Below are 19,156 nucleotides of genomic sequence, written 5' to 3'. Positions count from 1 at the left end.
TATCATTTAAAGCTTTTGGATAGAAGCGTCTGTTTACATTAGATTATATGATATATCTATATTTCTAATGTGACTATAGCACGGAATATCTTCCTGGCATCTTTTGTAATGCTGGCTGCCCATACTGCGGTACTGCTGCCGTTTGTACTATTTTTCTTAGTTCGCTCCTATATAATATGTTTCGTGTGTATAAAAACTTACAAAGCTGACTGCACGCTGACTACGCTTGGTCCTGATATCTCAACGTATAGCCCCTTTGTTCCTCCGGCAACGTTGAGGTTACGCGTAGCCTGGTCTACGGGTATGTATCTCCCCTTTATTTGTAGCGTTACTCCAGTTTGTTCCATTACGTATGACAGCACCTCCTTGTTCGTGATGCGTTGCCTTACTATTTCTGGGTAGGAATTGATATCGAATTCGTCATGGGCGTATCCCGTGTTGGCGTCTATATATCCAGCACAGGTCAACCCCTTGATCATAGGTTCGGGCTCGCGCTACGTCATATGTTTGTACATATACATTACTTACTGTAACTATGGGCTTTTCGAATGGGTTTTTCGTATCCTTTGATGCAGTCTGTACAGTCGGGGCTTGGAGTGGATTTGTCTATATCGTATTGGTGCATAATCTTAGCAAATCTTACCGGTTTAATGCTTGGCATACCACTTACATTTTCTGTAAGTGCCGCTTCTTCCTCTTCATCAATCTCGTTATTGAATCCTGCATGACTTGTATCATATGATCTATGGTCTTACCTAGTGCTCTGCACGCCAATTGGCGTTCTTGCTGCTGTCTTGATTTTTCTGCATCTGTGAATTTAAATCCTCTCCCACCAAATCCTCCTCCTAATCTTACTTTTTGTCTTCCATCTAGTGTGGCAAGGTGCATTTCTGCCAGTTCCTGTAGTTCAATTGGTACCACCTGGTTCGATGCTTTCATTGCTTTTATTATATCATGTGACTTTGCTCCTTCTTCTGGTGTAATGAAGGTATAGCTGGTTCCTATATTACCTGCTCTGCCGGTTCTACCGACTCTGTGTACGTAGTCTTCGATATGGTCTGGCGTCGCGTAGTTGATGACTAGTACAACGTTTTTGACATCGATCCCTCGTGCTGCGATTGAGGTTGCAATTAGTATTCCTTTAGTTCCATCTCTGAAATCTTGCAATGTAAATTCTCGATCTGTTTGGTCCTGTCCTCCGTGCAGTACTGCGCAGTCATATCCATGCTTTATCAATTCTGCGTACATGCTATCTGCATCCAATTGTCTATTGACAAAGACTATTATACTCCCGTGTTCATGCCATTCTCCTAGTAATTTCAGTAGTGCGTACATTTTCTGTCTCTCTGGCAGTACCATCACATGTTGGTCTACTTGTGATGCACTTTTTCCAGATTCTCCCACGATGATTTGCAAGGGTTTAGTTAAAATCTTTTTGGCCAGTGCTTCAATGGTTGGTGGGAATGTTGCAGAGAAGAGTGCAGTTTGCCTATCTGGTCTTATATTATCTACTATTGCCGATATCTGTGGGCTGAACCCTAGATCAAACATGCGATCGGCTTCGTCGATTACTACGAAAGTAACTCTTCTTAGGTTGGTGACTTTACCGTTACTGATCGTGAGTACCTCAATTAGTCTTCCCGGTGTACCGCATACTATTTCAACTCCTCTTTTCAGTGCGTTTAACTGCTCTCCTATGGGCGATCCTCCGTACACAGCTTTAGTTCTTATTCCTACCAGCTTGCACAACTTAGAGCTTTCAACTCCTATTTGGCTTGCCAGTTCCCTGGTGGGTGCGATAATGAGTACGATCATTCCTTCATTTTCTCTTAACTTGGGTTGGTACAGTACATGTCTTATTGCAGGCAGCAGGTATGCCATTGTTTTACCGGATCCCGTTTCTGCAATGGCGAGAACATCTCTTCCACACATTAGCGCAGGTATGCATTGCATTTGTATTGGAAACGGTTTTTCATAATTTCTCCGTTGTAATAGTGAGAGTATAGGATCTGGCAATCCGCATTGTGAGAAATTATATATGGGTCTTGGGCAATATTTACCTCTTACCCTTATATTTCCGTTAGCCTTCCTAAATGCCTCAACTTCATGTTCTTTCATTGCGGTGATTGCCGATATTTGTACGTAGAAATTCTTCTTAAAAGGCTGGTAATCTATTGTAGAGTGGTCCACTTTGGGCATTTCAATGCGGCTTCTGGTGGTCCCTTTGAACAGTTCTGAGTAATCCACATTAGAGTTAGGTTCGGGTTTATCCTCATCACTGGATATAACACCATCGTCATGACCTTCTTTTTTAACATCTTTTCGTGTTTTTCGTCTTAGTACTGAAACAAATTCCTTTTCCTGTTGTTCATCAGTCTGTTCCTCTTCATGGGACATTGCCATTATTTCATCTAGGGTCACTGATTTACCTACATCAGAGTGGTCTATAGCGTTAGGGTCTATAATGGGATCTAGTTGTACCTGTTGTATATCCTTTTCACTTTCTTTCAATATATTCTGCATATAGAATTCCAAGGGGTCTACATCGCCGATATCCGATGTATCCAATGGGTTCTTTTCGTTGTCCAGGGTATCGTTAGTATCGTGGAATATACTTTCCAATGCTTTTGTTTCCACTTTTTTATATTTAGATTCAGATAGCTTCAATGTAACACCTTTACTAGCTTCTGAGGTTATACCCGTCTGTTTTGCTTGTAACTTCTTTTCTTCCGCTAATTTTTTGAATCTTGCCAATCTATCAAGTTTTGTAACAACCGCTGGTTCTTTAGACGTTTGTGGATTTGTTTTTCCGGTATCAGCATTGCTAGATGTGCTTTTATGTCTAGGATCATCTGCTTTGGATGATGTCGGTGCTGTTAAATGCAGCGCATTCTTGCGCTCATCACGCGACGCGTGACTATCATGGCGTTTATCCCTTCTATCATGTGAACTGCTACTCCTTTCTTTGCGTTTATATCTATCTCGCGAAGTTGATCGGTGTGACCTTGAATACCTCTTTGCAGTGGAACTATCTACTGAATCTAGATGTCGTCTTCCGTGTTTATCTTTCCTATATTCTTCTCTTTCACTGGATCGTGAAACCGAGCGCCTCCTTGAATGTTTATGTCTGTCATCGTATGGGCTCCGACTACGTCGCCGATGCGACTTCCTGCGATAGTCTTCTTCGCGTGAACGCATTGCCAATTTACCATGACAGCGTATAAATCGTTTTATATAACTCTCTATATCTAAATACTGGGTTATCCTACGTTAAGGTATGCTTATCCTTACAGTAATCCTCGAGTGGCCGATTCAGATTACTTGACTAAGGCTGCAACTCTATTAGGATTAATTTTGTACACACTTAATTACGGAAGTTAGTTGGCAACATATCATGCTACATAACAATATGGCAGCGTATTGGTCAACGTGCGTTGTGTGTTACATACATTCGTTCATATTTTCTTTGTTGATGTGTACGTAAATACCATGTAATTTGATCTTATAAGTGCAGTGGGCAATGTAAGCTACGTGATTCCATGGATAATATATCTTAGTTTATAGTTTGATGGTTACGATGTTACCATATGCCTGAAAGTTCAGTTGATTTTACATTCCAGGTAGATAAATTTATATGTTTATATGCTATTTAATGTGTATCTATGTCCAGGTATTGAAACCTTAGGGAATAAGTTTCGATGTCTGAACATAACCGTTGTTATCAACGATTAATTTCAGCTCATGTTATGAGGTTCTATTGCAACCCTATATTTTCCCCTTTCTATATTCAGTATCCTTTTGCATTTAATATATTTTCGCATCTTTATGTAGTACATTTGCGCTCTTTAGAATATCTTCCTAAAAGACAACTCTAATAGTAGATTCTATGTTTTAAAACTTGAATGCAATTCTTGATGCTGTGCAAATACATCTATTCTCGATTTACTACATATCGATATGTATTTCGTAGGAACATCAAGGTTGTAACCATGGGTGGTGTTACTAGCGATTCGTCCTTTTCCGTCAGTACTGACATAAAGAACGATGATTCATTTTCTTTTGGCACTATAAGTATACCTGGAAGCCAGGTATTTGCTAAATCATCCATGTCTTATGCTTTTGTGAACATTCGTCCCTTCATGCCAGGTCATTCTTTGGTATCACCCTTGCGTGTTGTTAAGGTTGGTTACGTCTTTTCCCAAATATTTTACTTTTGGGTTCTATAATACTTTGTTAGCATAACCAACTGTGTTACAGAGATACAAGGATATGACAGCTGCTGAATTAGCCGATTTGAGTGCACTGGTACAGGTAACTGCTGAAGCCCTCGAGCAGAAGCATAATGCCTCAGCCTGTACTATAGTATGCCAGGTGGGTAATATTGAGTCTGTGTATTGATTCTGGCATGACATACCGTTGTATATTATCATAGGATGGTGAAGCTGCTGGCCAGACGATATCTCACGTCCACTTTCACATAATCCCAAGGGTAAAGGACGATTTAGCGGAGCCGGACTCTATATATGACGAGTTGGAAAAGCCTACTAACAGGTTATGGTATGTTATGTTATCCTTAGTTATACGCTCCTCAGGACTCCTGAGGAGATGTCGGTTGCGGCTAATGACATGCGTCCGTTTGTTGATAAAGTTGTTTCCGAACGGAAGGTTGGCAGTTTAACCATTTGAGTGTCTGAACCCAGGCAACTGGAGGATCTTCTCGGTATTTGAATAATTACACACTAGTAACTCTTTCTATAATTAAATACATCTTTACAAATCAGGTGTGTATAGTCAATTTATATTACTACTCGTGTGATGGCAGTGCCCTTGTGTTATTCAAACGTCCTAGCCTTTATTTGTTGACGTCATTCCAATGTGTAGATTTACTAAATTCCATTCGTTATCAGTAGTATTTATAATGTTTTTACGATCCAGGCTGCATATTCTGGGTAATGCTGGTACCACCGTCGTTTTCAACTTTTATTAAATTTAGTCCTGGAATCCAATGCCAATGTGCAAGGTTTTTGGAAGATATAATCGCATATTGGATATATAGCCTTTTTGTATTCTAGAGTGGCTAGGATAATCGTTATAGTCATTCAAAGATTCTGTCTGGATGACCAGTCGCTTCATATGTTAGTCATTCATGAGGCAAGTATGTATTCCATCTGAATTCAATCACAATTAACAAATGGTTGCCTATTAGTCCATTGATCTGTTTTTCATCAAGACTTGAGTAGTACATATATCTTGACTCTATCGTTCTATTTACAATTCCTTGCCATCCCTTTCATGTTCTTTTAATCGATACCTATATTTCAACAGGCCACGTTCTACACAATGTCACTGTCTATGCGGCGTGTTTATGCTATGATGCAACATGGTTTGCCAAGGTGCTGTATAATCAACTTCCGTTACCGAGTTCGTCACTTATCAACCTTGAAGGCACCAGAGACTGAACGGGCAACCTCGCTTGAAAATCGTAATTCTGGAGACAGCGACTCCCACCAAGTGGAGGCTGTAGATATCGCAAATTCAATCTTACGGAACAAACTTTCACTGAAGGAGGAGGCTGCTATTTTAACTCGACTAGGTCGCTCTAGTGCACTGCAAGGATCCTTTATTCATCAATATGTTTCTGGTCTTGAGGAACGTATTAAAAACTGGCTTGGTGATGGCACTAATACCAACGAACGTCACGATCACACGGGTTGGGACATTACCAGTTTACAGCATATATCATCATTCTTAATGCAACATGGCACCACTTGCGATGGTATGGCAACTCTATTTGAGCGTTACATCAAGAACAGCGGTCACTATCTGGTTCCCAACCGCTTAGATGTTCTCAATGGGTTATTACAATATCTCGTTCATGCCGGTGCTGGTAAGCACCTTGCATCGCACGACTTCGATTTAATTGGCGAGTTTGCCAATGACATACCTGTTGATGCGCTTATAACTACTTTGTACTTAATGGGCCAACTTGGGATCAGGAACGTTTCCACTGTTGTTAATGCTGGCAGGTTATTGCACAATCGTATTGCAATGGGACTTTTATCGCCTTACCACAAGACCAAGCTTGTTCGTGCATATGCTCTCATGAGGCATGAGCACATTACTTTTTTCAGGCACATTGCAGAGGAACTTCGTGTTATATTAGAGGGTCGTGACACTGGCAAATACTTGGTTACACCAATCCCAGGGGATTCCAATCACATCCTTGGTATTGGTTCCCATGGACTTTGTGAACCTTCCGGTGTAATTTGCAATGTATTGCCATGCCTACAGATGGACAGTATTGATCCTCCTTTAGAGCCGGTTCTATTTACTGGTCATAGAGACCAGTTATACACCGACGGCCAGATACTCTATATCTTGGACTCTATGTTTTACTTGAATCTTCACTACGTCGAGCCATTTTGCCGCCGACTTGCTAACAGTGCCTATAAGCACTGTTACGTCCCTATATCAATTGACCATTTTGACGTTGAACAGGTACTTTTGATTTCGTATTGCACATATTCTACAGTTACGTAGTGCCGTTACGATATTGGCTGTGGCCAAGATCAGGGCTGACGAGAGTGTGCTAGAGGCTATAACTCGTAGATTTTTCCAGTCATATCTAGATGGCATTGCCACTAATTCAATGTTATGTCTATTCCTAAAGGACTTTGTGAAATTAACTCGGGATGTTATAAAGTCAACTGGTCGACGTGGCAGGGTTGCTATTCGTAGTGTATTCAAGGGCCCTAGGTGGTTAGAGAAGCCATTATCTGAGATTCACGGTGCTACGGGTCATGTACAGCCTTCTATGTTGGAGTCCTGCTGTACAACCGTTTGTGAGCGTGTCCACAGGTACTTACGTGTATACTTTCAACATGTTGCCATAGTTTTGACTTGCTGGAACTTACCTCTTGCATTCGTTCTATTGCGTACTTAGGCTATCGTAATGAGAATTTTTACAAGGTCTTCATTCCATACTTTAAGGACCGCATCGGTTCTATGAATCACGTTGCAATTATCAATCTTACACAGGTAAGTTTAGTTCTGGTATCTACTTAAAGCTCCAGGCATACAACAAGGTGGGCATACGTGACGGCCACTTGTTCTACCTCATGGGCAAGCAGCACCAGTTACATCTTCAGGGGGACGACAACTCCCACAAGCTATATGTAAAACGTATAGGTTGAGTTGGTGTCATTACCAAAAGAACTAGCTTATTCGTTATAGCGTTACTTCAAGGTGCTATGAGTTCCAATGCATAGAGTGGATGGCACCGAAGTAATCCAGAGTGTATCGTTAGGAAAATGTCTCATATACCCTACGCCCGCGCTATAAATATGGCTATAATCATTTAGTTTCTGTTTTATATGACCACAGTGTATACTGGTGCTGTGCCCTGTATGCTGCAATCCATGTTTGTGCCATATGGTAGTGCATTATATCCTTGGGTGTCGATTTAGGCGGTTCCACTGCATCTATGGGCATGCATATAGCCAGTGCCAATGCTGTTTTCGTTCGTAAAGTCTCCTCGTTGATTTCGCGTATCAGGTCTGATATCGCCAACGTAACACTATGGTGTCCATATCCAGGCTGCATTAGGTTAAGTCGTGCTAGATGGGACCTACTTTGGTGTTATCAAATTCGTACATTTTATTCATCTTGTATCCCATGAATGTACGTAGTATGAGTGCTACGAACTCCAGCAGCTTGAGCGTATGTTCCTTCATTGCTTCCACGTCTGGCATATCGATGACCGTCCTTAACTCTGCGGCTTCTTCTATACTTCTGCAATCTATCAGTGCATTTTTCACATCCATATGCAATTCCTCAATGATTTCCACGTTGCAGTGGTCCAGCACGCTTTGTACGATGTTAAGGTTTTTCACTATTGATTCTGGTGAGAGTCCCCCTTTTACAAAATTGAGTGCCACTCCCATCATTTCCAGTAGCATCTATGCAATATAACTCATTTGGAGTAATACTTACCAGTACATCTTCCGCGCCCGTGTGGTCCATGATTTCTGATTCGTGGAATTCCTTCATGGCGATTTTTGCTTGATCTATCCAGCTGGCGAACACGTGTAGTAGCTTCTCTGACGTCGACCTGGGATTTGTATAATTCCATGTTAATCTACATACTTCGACAGTATCGTTGGCGTCCACGCAAGCTCATTTGCAAGTTTGTATATTGCGTGTAGGAGGTGCACATCCTTTTGAGTTTGATGGTTCCTAGGTGTTTTGTGGGTTACGCAATGCCAACATACCATTGCATCACTACGATCGTCATGTTTACTATCTTCTCGACTTCTACATTGCATTCTTCCAGGTAGTTTTCCTGGGTATCATGAAGCTACTAGATATGGAACTACCTTTTGGTGGACGACGTAATGCGTGAGTAGTTTAATTGCAGTCCTTATATATGGCGAAGCCGTTGTTGGGATGGTATTACTCTTACTCCTAGATTTCCTTTCTGGATCATGTTTACCATGCTCCTTGGGTAATATGCATATGGTCTTGATTGAGGCCATCAATTCCTTTATGAACGCCGCTGGCTTTGCGTAGAAGGTGAACTTGAAGTTACTATCGTTCATTAGCAGTTCCACTAGCATGAGCCACAGTTCGTTGTTGCATATTTTGGTCGGCGGCATGTTCTGCATTGCCTTGGCCAATGCTGCCATTTGGCTTGGGAGTACCACATCACAAACCCATTTAAATGACCACGTCTTCTGCTTGGTAAACTGATCCTGCAAGTTATACGGTATCAATAGCCGTGCTCTGCGCATGATTGCCTCCACTTCAGCTCCATCGTAATCCGATGCGTCGCTACTGCTTGAGCTTTCCTTTGGTTTACCCTGTTCATCTAGAAATATTACCTGATCCCTTTCTTCAGCATTAACTAGCAACAGTATATACATAACCGCATGATTTCTTAGGTTATTCAAATGCCGCTTGTGCCCGGTATGGTGCGTCGTGGTTGAGAACAACCTTATTAGGCATTGTATCAGTGCCATGAAATGTGATCTACCTATTTTATGGCGCATTGATTCCAGCATCCAGTACGCCATGGGCGCATGCTTCTTGTTGTAGTAGTCCACCACATGCTGTAACTGTTTAACGCTCAACTTTTCGGGATTTTCTATCATCTGCTGCCTCAGGCACTCCATGTGTATGTAGTAGTATGGCGCCACTGCTTTAGTTCTTTTATGTATCCTCGTTATCCACGTGAATGACGTTGGATATGTAAAATCCTGGTTACTCGTTGCAAAAGTGCATATGTATGGCGTCATGACAATCGTGGATAGCAATATAGTCAGTAGATCCGCTGCCATGGACTGCGTTGCCTTGATAAACGTATCGTGCGCATTGGTATGTGGGATTATGTTTGCCGTTACATATTCAATGAGTGTGGTGGTAAGATTCTGTAGATTGGAGGATACGTTTGCGCCTCCATAGTTAATCGTGCAGAAGGGTATAACCATAAACTCCACTACTTCATTTGTATTTTTGAGTATATTTTCAATGCTCTTAAGTGAGAATATGCGCATTTTGTGGTCTATGAAGCAATATCCTCTTTTCATTGCTTCCAGTGTTGGACTGGACCATGCTTCTGCAGCAGCACTGGTAATAGCCTCTTCTAGTAATATCAGTGGTGCCTCCATTCTAATAACTGCTGTAATGGGCACTGTTTCATTGGCACTGCGCAATTTGACTAATTTTTTAATCTCCTTAACTACATTATCGGTTACACATGGGTTTTCGTCTATGTCGTCGGGGCCCTCTTCATTCAAATCACTATTCTGTCCCGTGTTAACTTCATTATTAGATCCATCTGATCGGTTTGTTACATCCCCCTTTACAAGTGAGATGCCATCGTCTGCATTAAGTTTGTATATGGGCTTGGTGGTCCACTCCAGGTAGTATGACAAGTAATCCATGTGGAAGAGTAACTCCACTGCATTCAGTGAGTCCACCAGGCACTTCATGAATATTTTTGATATTACGAACGGCGTGAGGTACTTTGTTGTATCGCCCTTTCCACTCCTTAGTTTTTCATATATTTCCGTTACGTTCTCCCCCAAGGGTTCGTTTACTACCATATCACACAATTCACTTGTTACTGATTCCTGTGATGTAATCATGCGGTTTCTCGCTTCTTCCATTTCTAATGCTCTCGCTTTAGCCATTAATCGCCTACCAAGTCCCATTTGTCTACCACCTGGTTCATCGTCAAGCCCAAAGGCCATATATAAACTTTCTGCATTTGGATCGTTATTTCCCGTGGAAGGTCTAGATCCACTATTGTGTGGATTAGTAGGACAACTAATATCTTGCTTCACTGGCGGCTCTTCTGTGGAAGGTTTATTCGATCCATCGTCGACACTCTCCTCGGTTAGTAAAGTTTTAATTGGGTCGCCATCGTTTAAATCAAACTCCCTCAAAGTGGTTGCCCTATCTTTATCCATGATATACCTCAGGAACAACGCGTACCGCTCCCAGTACTTGGCGATATGCCCATGGGAGAGATTCGCCTGCAACAGATTGTAAAAGACAAAGTTTTTGAAATATGTCTCGATAGCGTCGTACGACACGTCATCTATTGATGTCACGAACAGCTGCTGCATCCATTCGTCAAGTTCGCTGCTGTCAGTATCCGTGACTTCTAATTTTGTCAGTTGCAGTAACAGTTCGAATATCGACGCCTTACCGCTGCATTTCCGCGATGAGCTACGTTTTGTAGACAGCCTTCCTCCCATCGCTTCATCGTCTGGATTTAAATGGCTATTGTTTGTGTAAATCTAGGTTTCTCAGGACTCTACGTTCAATGTGTCCCGCGAAATTTCTGCACGTGACAGTGGCACAAGGGGGTTTTATATACTTATTTATTATAAATTGTACTTATTGTTGATGATCAGCTAGTGAATGTTGCCTCTTCAAGGCGCGTCCACTGCGCCACACACATCAATGAATACACCGTTCCGGTACAGTTATACTATATAAAATATAAACTAGAAGCCCTAGTAGCAATATATCCCCGGGGTGTGTTGTTTTATTGCAACGCTTTAGTGTGTGTAGAGCCGTGATAGACACTGTCTAGTGTATAAGGGTTCTTTAGCTACTAACTCTGCTCATTGTCACGGGCATTGTAACTCTCGATGAAAGCGCTGTCAATCCGTAGTATATTTTCCACCTTCTTATTCCTGCATCTTCTTTACCCTACAACGACGTATAACCCTCCTGTTCGGCATGTTACACACGGGTTGATATACCGTGTGTCGTGACTATTTCCTATTTCTTTTATTCCGATTCCATTTTGTCTACTGTTTATTCAGTTCTTCTATTATATGCCAGTCGTATTAACTTCGTTTAGACTATGCTTTTAATCTGACCCAATCGCAAATAAATCACGTGAATAACAGCCCGTTGATATCCGGCTTGTTTATAGCATTCCTGTTTACAACTCACTAGTTTCTTCGTTGAATATCTTCCATATTGCTTTTGTCAAGATGGACTCCGGTGATGTTGTTCCTCCATCATCTCCTGATGCCTTTGAGGAGGCCCATTCCACTGAATTAGCTCCTAAGGCGATGTTTGTAATCAATCGCAAGGGTGAGAGTGAGGAGGTGCACTTTGATCGCATTTTGGAGCGCATTCGCAAATTGTCGTTTGGCCTTCACAGCTTGGTCGACGCTCCTCGTGTGACCCAAAGCGTGATCAACGGTATGTATTCTGGTATTCGTACATCCCAGCTTGATGAGTTGGCTGCTCAAACATGTGCTTACATGGCTGCTACACATCCCGATTACTCCAAGCTTGCGGCTCGTATTGTGGTTGACAACTTGCACAAGAACACTTTGGATAACTATGCTGATGTGATTACTGCTTTGTTCAAGTACAAGTATATTTACGACAGCAATGCTTCGTTGATTAGTGAAGAGGTTTACGATTTTATAATGGCAAACATCGATCGTATAAACGCTGAGATTGACTATTCCCGTGACTTTCAGTACGACTACTTTGGTTTGAAGACTTTGGAGCGTTCCTATTTACTTCGTATAAATGACAAGATAGTGGAGCGTCCTCAACACATGTTAATGCGTGTATCTGCTGGTATCCACACTGGTGACATTGAGCGTACCATTCAGACCTACCACTTGATGAGTCAGAAGTACTTCACTCATGCGACTCCCACCTTGTTCTTCTCCGGTACTCCTCGACCTCAGATGTCCAGTTGTTTCTTACTGGACATGAAGGATGACTCCTTGGCTGGTATTTTCGAGACTTTGACCCAGTGTGCCTTCATTAGCAAGTGTGCTGGTGGTATTGGCCTTGCTTGTCACAAGATCAGGGCCAGTGGCGCTTACATTCGTGGTACCAACGGCAAGAGCAACGGTCTAGTCCCAATGTTACGTATATTCAACTCCACTGCTCGTTATGTTGACCAGGGTGGTGGCAAGCGTAAAGGTTCCTTTGCCATCTACCTTGAGCCATGGCATGCTGACATTATGGACTTTCTGGACTTGCGCAAGAACCACGGTGCTGAGGAAGCTCGCGCCCGTGATTTGTTCTATGCTTTGTGGATTCCTGACCTGTTTATGAAGCGTGTTGAGTCCAACGGTGACTGGACACTGATGTGTCCCGATGAGTGCCGTGGCTTATATGATGTTTGGGGTGATGAGTTCGAGGCCCTATACACCAAATACGAGATGGAGGGTCTTGGTCGTAAGACTATCCCAGCACAGACCCTGTGGTTTGCCATATTGCAAAGTCAGATAGAGACTGGCAACCCGTTTATGCTCTATAAGGATGCTTGCAATGCCAAGTCGAACCAGCAGAATCTGGGTACTATTAAATCCTCTAACCTGTGTTGCGAGATTGTTCAGTACACATCTCCCGAGGAGGTTGCTGTATGTAACTTGGCATCAATTGCACTTCCCATGTATGTGGACAAGGAGAACAAGACCTACGACTTCAAGAAGCTGTACGACGTTGCTCGTGTGATTACCTACAACCTGAACAAGGTCATTGATCGTAACTACTACCCCGTTCCTGAGGCCAAGGTATCAAATCACCGCCACAGGCCCATTGGTGTCGGCGTTCAGGGTCTCGCTGATACCTTCATGTTGATGCGTTATCCATTTGAGTCCGAGGAGGCTAAGGAGCTGAACCGTCGTATATTTGAGACTATATACTACGGGTGTTTGGATGAATCAATTTCACTGGCTGAGAAGTATGGTACTTACGAGAGTTACCCAGGGTCACCAGCGTCCCAGGGTAAGCTTCAGTTTGACCTTTGGGGTGCAACTGTTGACAACAAGTTATGGGACTGGGATGGCCTCAAGCAGCGTATGGCCAAACACGGGTTACGCAACTCGCTATTCCTGGCGCCCATGCCAACAGCATCCACATCACAGATTCTGGGCAACAACGAGTCGTTCGAGCCCTACACCAGCAATATCTACTACCGCCGCGTGCTGAGTGGTGAATTCTTTGTGGTCAACCCTCATTTACTGCGTGATCTGGTAGACCTTGGCCTTTGGGATGACGCTATGAAGGAGAAGTTGATTGCTTACAACGGGTCGCTTCGTCACATTGAGGGTATCCCTCAGCACATCAAGGACCTTTACAAGACCGTTTGGGAAATTAAGCAGAAGAGCATTATCGACATGGCTGCGGACCGTGGTATTTTCATTGATCAGTCACAATCGCTCAATATCTACCTTGACCAGCCTACTTTCGGCAAGCTGACCAGTATGCACTTCTATGGCTGGAAGAAGGGTCTGAAGACCGGTACCTACTACTTACGCACACAGGCTGCTACTGACGCTATTAAATTCACTGTTGACACGAGTGTGAGTCAGATGGCCAAGGCTACCAGCCAGCAGCAGCGTGCTAAGGCTACCGATGGCGTGTCTACTACTGAGGGCTCGCCGGTATCGACAGAAGATCCATCCGGCTACGCTGTATGCCGCCTGCGTACTGACCCCAACTCCAACGAGCCCTGCGTAATGTGCTCGGGTTAGTGCCGTTCTACAAATTTGTTCTTGGCTGCTCCGCAGTTTGGGCACGTGAAACTCTGCGTGCGTCATTACGCTGTGGTGGCTACACTCACCGATGAAAAGAACCTTTCCTCCCTATTTTTGGCTGGGAATATGGTGAATCCACATCCCGTGCACTGGTACCTATTCAGTGCCGGCGCTGCAGCTTTTGGCTTGGCTGGTGCGAGCAGGCCTGAACATTGTTATTGACGTGGTTTAATATATAGCACGTATCACATCACTTTAGCTGTTACCACTGGATTCCTCCAGGAGCCGTTGTATCCCGCATTAGACACCAGTGTCCACGTGATTTAACACATGATTTAACACTATCGGGACTAGGTAATGGCAGCGCATAAGGCTCCGTGGGTGTTTTTGGTGGAAGGTGTGTGTGTGTGAGAACTTACTCCTGATGGTAACTGCAGCTGCTACGGTGACTATTGGCACCGTGACTGCAGTAGCTATACCTCCCGGTACAGTTTGATTGATGCTTTCAGCGATAGAGTTAACAGATTCTGTGATTCTGTTGAAAATCGAGTTGTTTTTGCGCCTATATGCCTGTAACGCCTGGTCACGTCGCGCGAGCATGGGTGCATTACCAGCTCCCTGGCGGCCGTTGCCCGCCTGAAATGGCGTTGCAACACCTATAAGGCATGCGAATAGAAGCCACGCTAAGCTGCGCATTTGAATAAAGTGGTGGTGCCGCCTAGATTCTATATCTGTAGGGCATCGAGGTTGGGACTATTAAAACTGTTCGTTAATAAGTTCGCCGCAGCTCTGCTGCATATTGAGGTCGATGGGCGACATGGGTTCCCCGGTACGACTCTCTTCTATAGCCTGTAGGCGGCATATTACCGCCAGCCGCTTTGCTTCGTTGAAACCGTACTGTCTAACTGGGAAGTACCGCCCGGCACGTCTGCCATCGGCAGTGGTCCACCTAGCTCCCCAACGCCTATTCTTTCGGTCGAAGGTTACGCCTGATACGGAGCACGTGTCCTCTTCCTGCTCGTTTTCCGGGACGTACTGCTCAATCTCGTCGCCCATGTACTGCATTGGCTGCTGCTCATACTGGTACTGAGGCTGCATTAATTGGTACTGAAAGTCACTTTGGTAGTTGTAGCACATTTGGTCCCCGAGGTCGTTGTATCCCGAGACACTAGCATTGGTACTGAGGCTTGGGCTCCTTGCTTCTACAGATTGCTGCCCCGGCATCGCAGGCGCCTTGTAGTGCATCATGGCTTGCTGCATATGCTGCTGGTCATATTGGTTGATGCAGTCATTTTGGGGGTTGCAGTACTCCATGGCCTGTGGTTGGTAATATCCCATATAAGGCTGTTGGTATGGTTGCACGCACCAGGGGTTCTGCTGGACACCCTGGTCCATACCGTGCTCTAGCATTTTAAGGTCCATGACCTTATTAGCTTGAGCACGGTTACGGATAAGCCGCTCGTCGTTGCATGTTTTCCAGAGGATTGCGTGCTGCTTTGCCTGCTCGTACCCGTAGTCCTTAACGGTAAAGTACCTGAACTTGCGCTTACCGCCTTCGTAATATGACGACACCCAGCGCGCCTGGGTTTTGTCAAAGCGGATTCCAATAATCCCAACACCAGAGCGCATTGCATGTTGCCGTTCCCTGTTGCAGAAGGAACGGCCTGATAAACTGACGCCCTTTTGCCGTGCCTCTATAGCCAGGGCCCTAGCCTGCTCAAACCCGTAAATATTCACCGAGAAGCTTTTGCAAGCGCGTTTGCCATCGGCAGTAGTCCACCTTGCAATCCATCGGTTATCTGACGGTTGGAACTTAACGCCCGAGATTACATTTGTGTGCTTCTTGTTGAACGAATTATTGATGAACGAAGTAAGGTCGAAGTTGTTATAACCAGGTGGATAATTGTAGTTCATCGGGTAACTCGGTTGCATCATGTCCATCTGCTGGCCGTTTTGACCTGGTTGCCCTTCATCCCCGCTATCGCACAGAGTGGTACACGAAGAGCTTGCACTCTGCTTCATTGATAACGGATCGGTATAACTAGTTTTAGTGCCGCGGTCGTCCACTTGGTCGACGTTATTGCGGTCCTGTTCCAGACGCATATCCATATTGCTGATGCTTAACTATCGAAAACGTCCCTGCCTATTTCGGCGATTAAATGAATTGCTACGTTAATGAATAACTGCATTTGCCGAAGGCAGCGTACCGCCTTCGGTATATATAAAATCCCGTTCTTACTTTGGAACGGTATTCATGCGCTCATTGGCGCGTCGATACAGAGATAATGAAGTACAAGCGGACTATATTCCTATAGGGTCTAGTACAAACACAACTCCTGTATCTTACGGTTTAAATGCCTATACAATGATCCCTTTTGCTAATGTATATAAAGCCCCTTTTTCGGGTTTCCGGTTTAAAGGTTGGAAGGGTAAACCTAGATTCCAGATATGTACCTACTGAGTGCAAGTGCAGTCGATTCCAGAATAGGCTATACCAGCTGCATTGAAATAACCTATGCAAATAGCTGTGCGAGTGAGCAAAGATCCCTAGACACAAGTGGAGTATAGCCCTAGTAGTCAAATACACCTATTCATGAAAGACCACCACAGTCGATGTACAAACACGTCTAGATAAAGCACAAGTGCTTTCTGGGCGCTTTGGCCACATAAGTTTCGAGGAATCCTACTTTGAGGGCTCGCCAATGACCTAGGAATAAGGCCAAACCTGTGTATACATTAACTAGAACATAGACAACGGTCATTGAATCATATGTGCAATATAATAAAATGTACATGTAACAAAATGTGTGGGAAGGAATAACCATTCAACTGCAGGGGGAAGCAGGAAATTACCACCATACACATTACGCACATTGCCCACCCAGTACAACAGAAAATGCAACACAACACATATATAAAGCCCACAATGTTGTAGATACACGGAAGATATACATTGCGCGTCAATTGGTCCTTGGGGGAACAACAAGTATAAACCAGTTACACACTCAGAATAAGAACCAAGTTAACCACACGGATATAAACCTACCTATTTGCCCTTTTAACGCGTGTCTAGATTTGAACGCCAGTAATTGTATTGGCATCCCGGCATGGGACGAGTCCAATATAACTTAGGGAAGTGGTACACACACCACTGTGAATTGCTTTAATATATTACAACACAGAAGTGTGTGCGGATGCTGATATTGCTTTGTGATGAGTAGTAATTTTGAAAGCCACAAACGATAATGACCTCTGCATAATTGTACAGGGTCGTGCCAGACTTTCCGCAATTATTCTGACTCAAGGATGCTCTCTGTCTCTTATTTGAATGCATCTATGGCTCTCAGATGCTCATTGCGGGGATTCTTGATGCGCCGGATGACCAGACTCACTGGGTCACCAGATACCTCTCTGAGTCAAACAATGGTACATACAGACCGGGCTCGACCGTTTCCACGCCATATCGAGCCGGTATAGTATCAATAACTGCATGATATTCAAGATTCCTCGGTGAACTGGTTGTTATATAATTTCTATAGCATCTATAGCCGGTATCAATCCAGTCGCTCACACAGAAGTTTACACCCGAATCTGCCTTTAAATTATTTTTAAAGCCACACATCTATTAATTTATTATTCACATCATATTTTACCACTGCGAAGAACTCGTTGAAACCCCCAATCAACGCGAGAATGTAATTTCCCCGCAACATCGTTGCTAGCCTGTCTATCCACCCAGGCCACCTGGATAGCATTCCGTGCTTGGCAAACCTGCCATACATGTTCACAACTTAATTCTGTAGTCTCCAATTCATATTCCAGTAACGGTAGTAATATTTAACGGCTGCAGACATGTCGAGATCCCATCGTAAACTCGAATGATTCCATTAATGACGCCATATGTACTTCGTTCTAGCATATACAACATCACGCCCCTGTGGAAACATGTTGACAGTGTATAGTACCCGCAGTCATCACACTAGAGTGTGCTTTAAGGTCTTGCAACAAAGGATGGTCCTTCCATACGTAGTTCAATATCTTTGTCCATACAGGCGCCATACTGAGCATCGCGTCATCCACTGGGCGCTTTGCAGTGATGTAACCCAGAATGCTAGCGTCATTACACTGGAGAGCCGTGTCAACGATTTTACCCATCATGTTGAGCTCCTCTAGATTCATATCACCCATGTGACTTGCACAAAACTTGTATAGTATCGACCTCAATTCTATAGGAAAGACTCTCGCTGTTTTATGTAGTATTAATGCCTTCAGTGACGCTGTTGGTGGCATCGATAACCCGCACATACGCCGTATTACCAGGGAATAGCCAACTTGATGAGTACATAGATGGATGGAATCTGCCTTTGCCTGCGCTGGGTCCTCACTAAACTGCGGTTTTGGGAGGCTGTGCTTATATCTGTATGTATTACCAGTTTTTAACATAGGAGACACCAGATGGGATTTAGCACCCAGGGTGCTATCAACACTGCGATTGCCCAAATGTATACACTTGATAGCCCTAAAATGGCTATAGGCCGTGCGGCTACGACTAGGAAGCGATATCAACCTCAGGAGGGTTTCCTGATCAAACCTGGATGTACGAATGCAGGAGTCTACACCAGCACCGCTGGCGCGTACAAGTCGCAAGCATTTGCGCATATTACAGTTGCTGTAATATCGTATTCACTGGCACCGCCATTGACTTGAATGCATTGGGTCTCAAAACAACTATACGCGTGGCAGTGATGTCGTTACGGCAAAGGTTATATATACAACGCATGACCCCGATAATCCCATTAGAACATAGAATCTCTGCGAGAAATAGAATGTCACCACCTGAAATATCCTGTTGTAACCTCACATGTCTCTATTCCCTTGCACATGTGTGGCCATATCACAGGTGGTAATACCCACCCTAGCACGTATATCCACGTTCATAAACACTAAGTGCACTTATATAAAAACAGGTGCCACCAAGTGTAAATGGAATCCAACGGGATCGGTACTCTAACGCAAGTGTCTACACCGGGTGTGTTGTACAGTGGCGATGTTACACCCACGAGATGATTGATCCCCAGGATACTATCCAGCAATTGCATAACTGTTACCGTGATATTTAATGTAAA

General features: G+C 43.9%; 8 protein-coding genes across 8 annotated transcripts; 3 read left to right on the top strand and 5 right to left on the bottom strand.

The window, feature by feature from the left end:
• Positions 1 to 35: 35 nt before the first annotated feature.
• On the bottom strand, positions 36 to 3,267 carry BBOV_I004920 (DEAD/DEAH box helicase family protein). The gene is made up of 5 exons (XM_001609091.2): positions 756 to 3,267; positions 644 to 720; positions 529 to 606; positions 202 to 494; positions 36 to 167 (listed from the first exon to the last, which is right to left on the bottom strand). The coding sequence occupies exons 1-5, from the start codon at positions 3,196 to 3,198 to the stop codon at positions 74 to 76; spliced, it is 2,985 nt and encodes a 994-aa protein (XP_001609141.1). The 5' UTR covers positions 3,199 to 3,267; the 3' UTR covers positions 36 to 73.
• Positions 3,268 to 3,803: 536 nt separating this feature from the next.
• On the top strand, positions 3,804 to 4,745 carry BBOV_I004910 (Bis(5'-adenosyl)-triphosphatase domain containing protein). Its single transcript, XM_001609090.2, has 4 exons — positions 3,804 to 4,181; positions 4,258 to 4,371; positions 4,433 to 4,557; positions 4,593 to 4,745. Exons 1-4 carry the CDS (start codon positions 3,903 to 3,905, stop codon positions 4,684 to 4,686), a joined length of 612 nt encoding a protein of 203 aa, XP_001609140.2. The 5' UTR covers positions 3,804 to 3,902; the 3' UTR covers positions 4,687 to 4,745.
• A 114-nt stretch (positions 4,746 to 4,859) lies between these two features.
• BBOV_I004900 (uncharacterized protein) lies at positions 4,860 to 7,252 on the top strand. Its single transcript, XM_051767840.1, has 5 exons — positions 4,860 to 5,155; positions 5,326 to 6,498; positions 6,533 to 6,858; positions 6,894 to 7,038; positions 7,074 to 7,252. The coding sequence occupies exons 1-5, from the start codon at positions 5,147 to 5,149 to the stop codon at positions 7,191 to 7,193; spliced, it is 1,773 nt and encodes a 590-aa protein (XP_051623016.1). The 5' UTR covers positions 4,860 to 5,146; the 3' UTR covers positions 7,194 to 7,252.
• Positions 7,253 to 7,350: 98 nt separating this feature from the next.
• On the bottom strand, positions 7,351 to 10,814 carry BBOV_I004880 (uncharacterized protein). Its single transcript, XM_051767465.1, has 6 exons — positions 8,376 to 10,814; positions 8,271 to 8,341; positions 8,146 to 8,235; positions 7,993 to 8,110; positions 7,632 to 7,958; positions 7,351 to 7,596 (listed from the first exon to the last, which is right to left on the bottom strand). The coding sequence occupies exons 1-6, from the start codon at positions 10,758 to 10,760 to the stop codon at positions 7,354 to 7,356; spliced, it is 3,234 nt and encodes a 1,077-aa protein (XP_051623015.1). The 5' UTR covers positions 10,761 to 10,814; the 3' UTR covers positions 7,351 to 7,353.
• A 487-nt stretch (positions 10,815 to 11,301) lies between these two features.
• On the top strand, positions 11,302 to 14,209 carry BBOV_I004870 (putative Ribonucleoside-diphosphate reductase large chain 1). The gene has a single exon (XM_001609086.2). It carries the CDS (start codon positions 11,511 to 11,513, stop codon positions 14,025 to 14,027), a length of 2,517 nt encoding a protein of 838 aa, XP_001609136.1. The 5' UTR covers positions 11,302 to 11,510; the 3' UTR covers positions 14,028 to 14,209.
• BBOV_I004860 (uncharacterized protein) lies at positions 13,917 to 14,766 on the bottom strand. Its single transcript, XM_001609085.2, has 3 exons — positions 14,450 to 14,766; positions 14,117 to 14,235; positions 13,917 to 14,080 (listed from the first exon to the last, which is right to left on the bottom strand). Exons 1-3 carry the CDS (start codon positions 14,724 to 14,726, stop codon positions 14,024 to 14,026), a joined length of 453 nt encoding a protein of 150 aa, XP_001609135.1. The 5' UTR covers positions 14,727 to 14,766; the 3' UTR covers positions 13,917 to 14,023.
• A 7-nt stretch (positions 14,767 to 14,773) lies between these two features.
• Positions 14,774 to 17,182, bottom strand: BBOV_I004850 (AP2 domain family protein). Its single transcript, XM_001609084.2, has 2 exons — positions 17,077 to 17,182; positions 14,774 to 16,755 (listed from the first exon to the last, which is right to left on the bottom strand). Exon 2 carries the CDS (start codon positions 16,137 to 16,139, stop codon positions 14,787 to 14,789), a length of 1,353 nt encoding a protein of 450 aa, XP_001609134.1. The 5' UTR covers positions 16,140 to 16,755; positions 17,077 to 17,182; the 3' UTR covers positions 14,774 to 14,786.
• Positions 17,183 to 17,465: 283 nt separating this feature from the next.
• Positions 17,466 to 18,839, bottom strand: BBOV_I004840 (uncharacterized protein). Its single transcript, XM_001609083.2, has one exon. The coding sequence runs from the start codon at positions 18,687 to 18,689 to the stop codon at positions 17,958 to 17,960; it is 732 nt and encodes a 243-aa protein (XP_001609133.1). The 5' UTR covers positions 18,690 to 18,839; the 3' UTR covers positions 17,466 to 17,957.
• Positions 18,840 to 19,156: the final 317 nt, after the last annotated feature.

The sequence above is a fragment of the Babesia bovis genome, chromosome 1 (assembly GCF_000165395.2).
Source record: "Babesia bovis T2Bo chromosome 1, whole genome shotgun sequence".
Taxonomy (NCBI): domain Eukaryota; phylum Apicomplexa; class Aconoidasida; order Piroplasmida; family Babesiidae; genus Babesia; species Babesia bovis.
The sequence above is the reverse complement of the archived record's forward strand: the minus strand, read 5'-3'. Positions and strand labels throughout refer to the sequence as shown.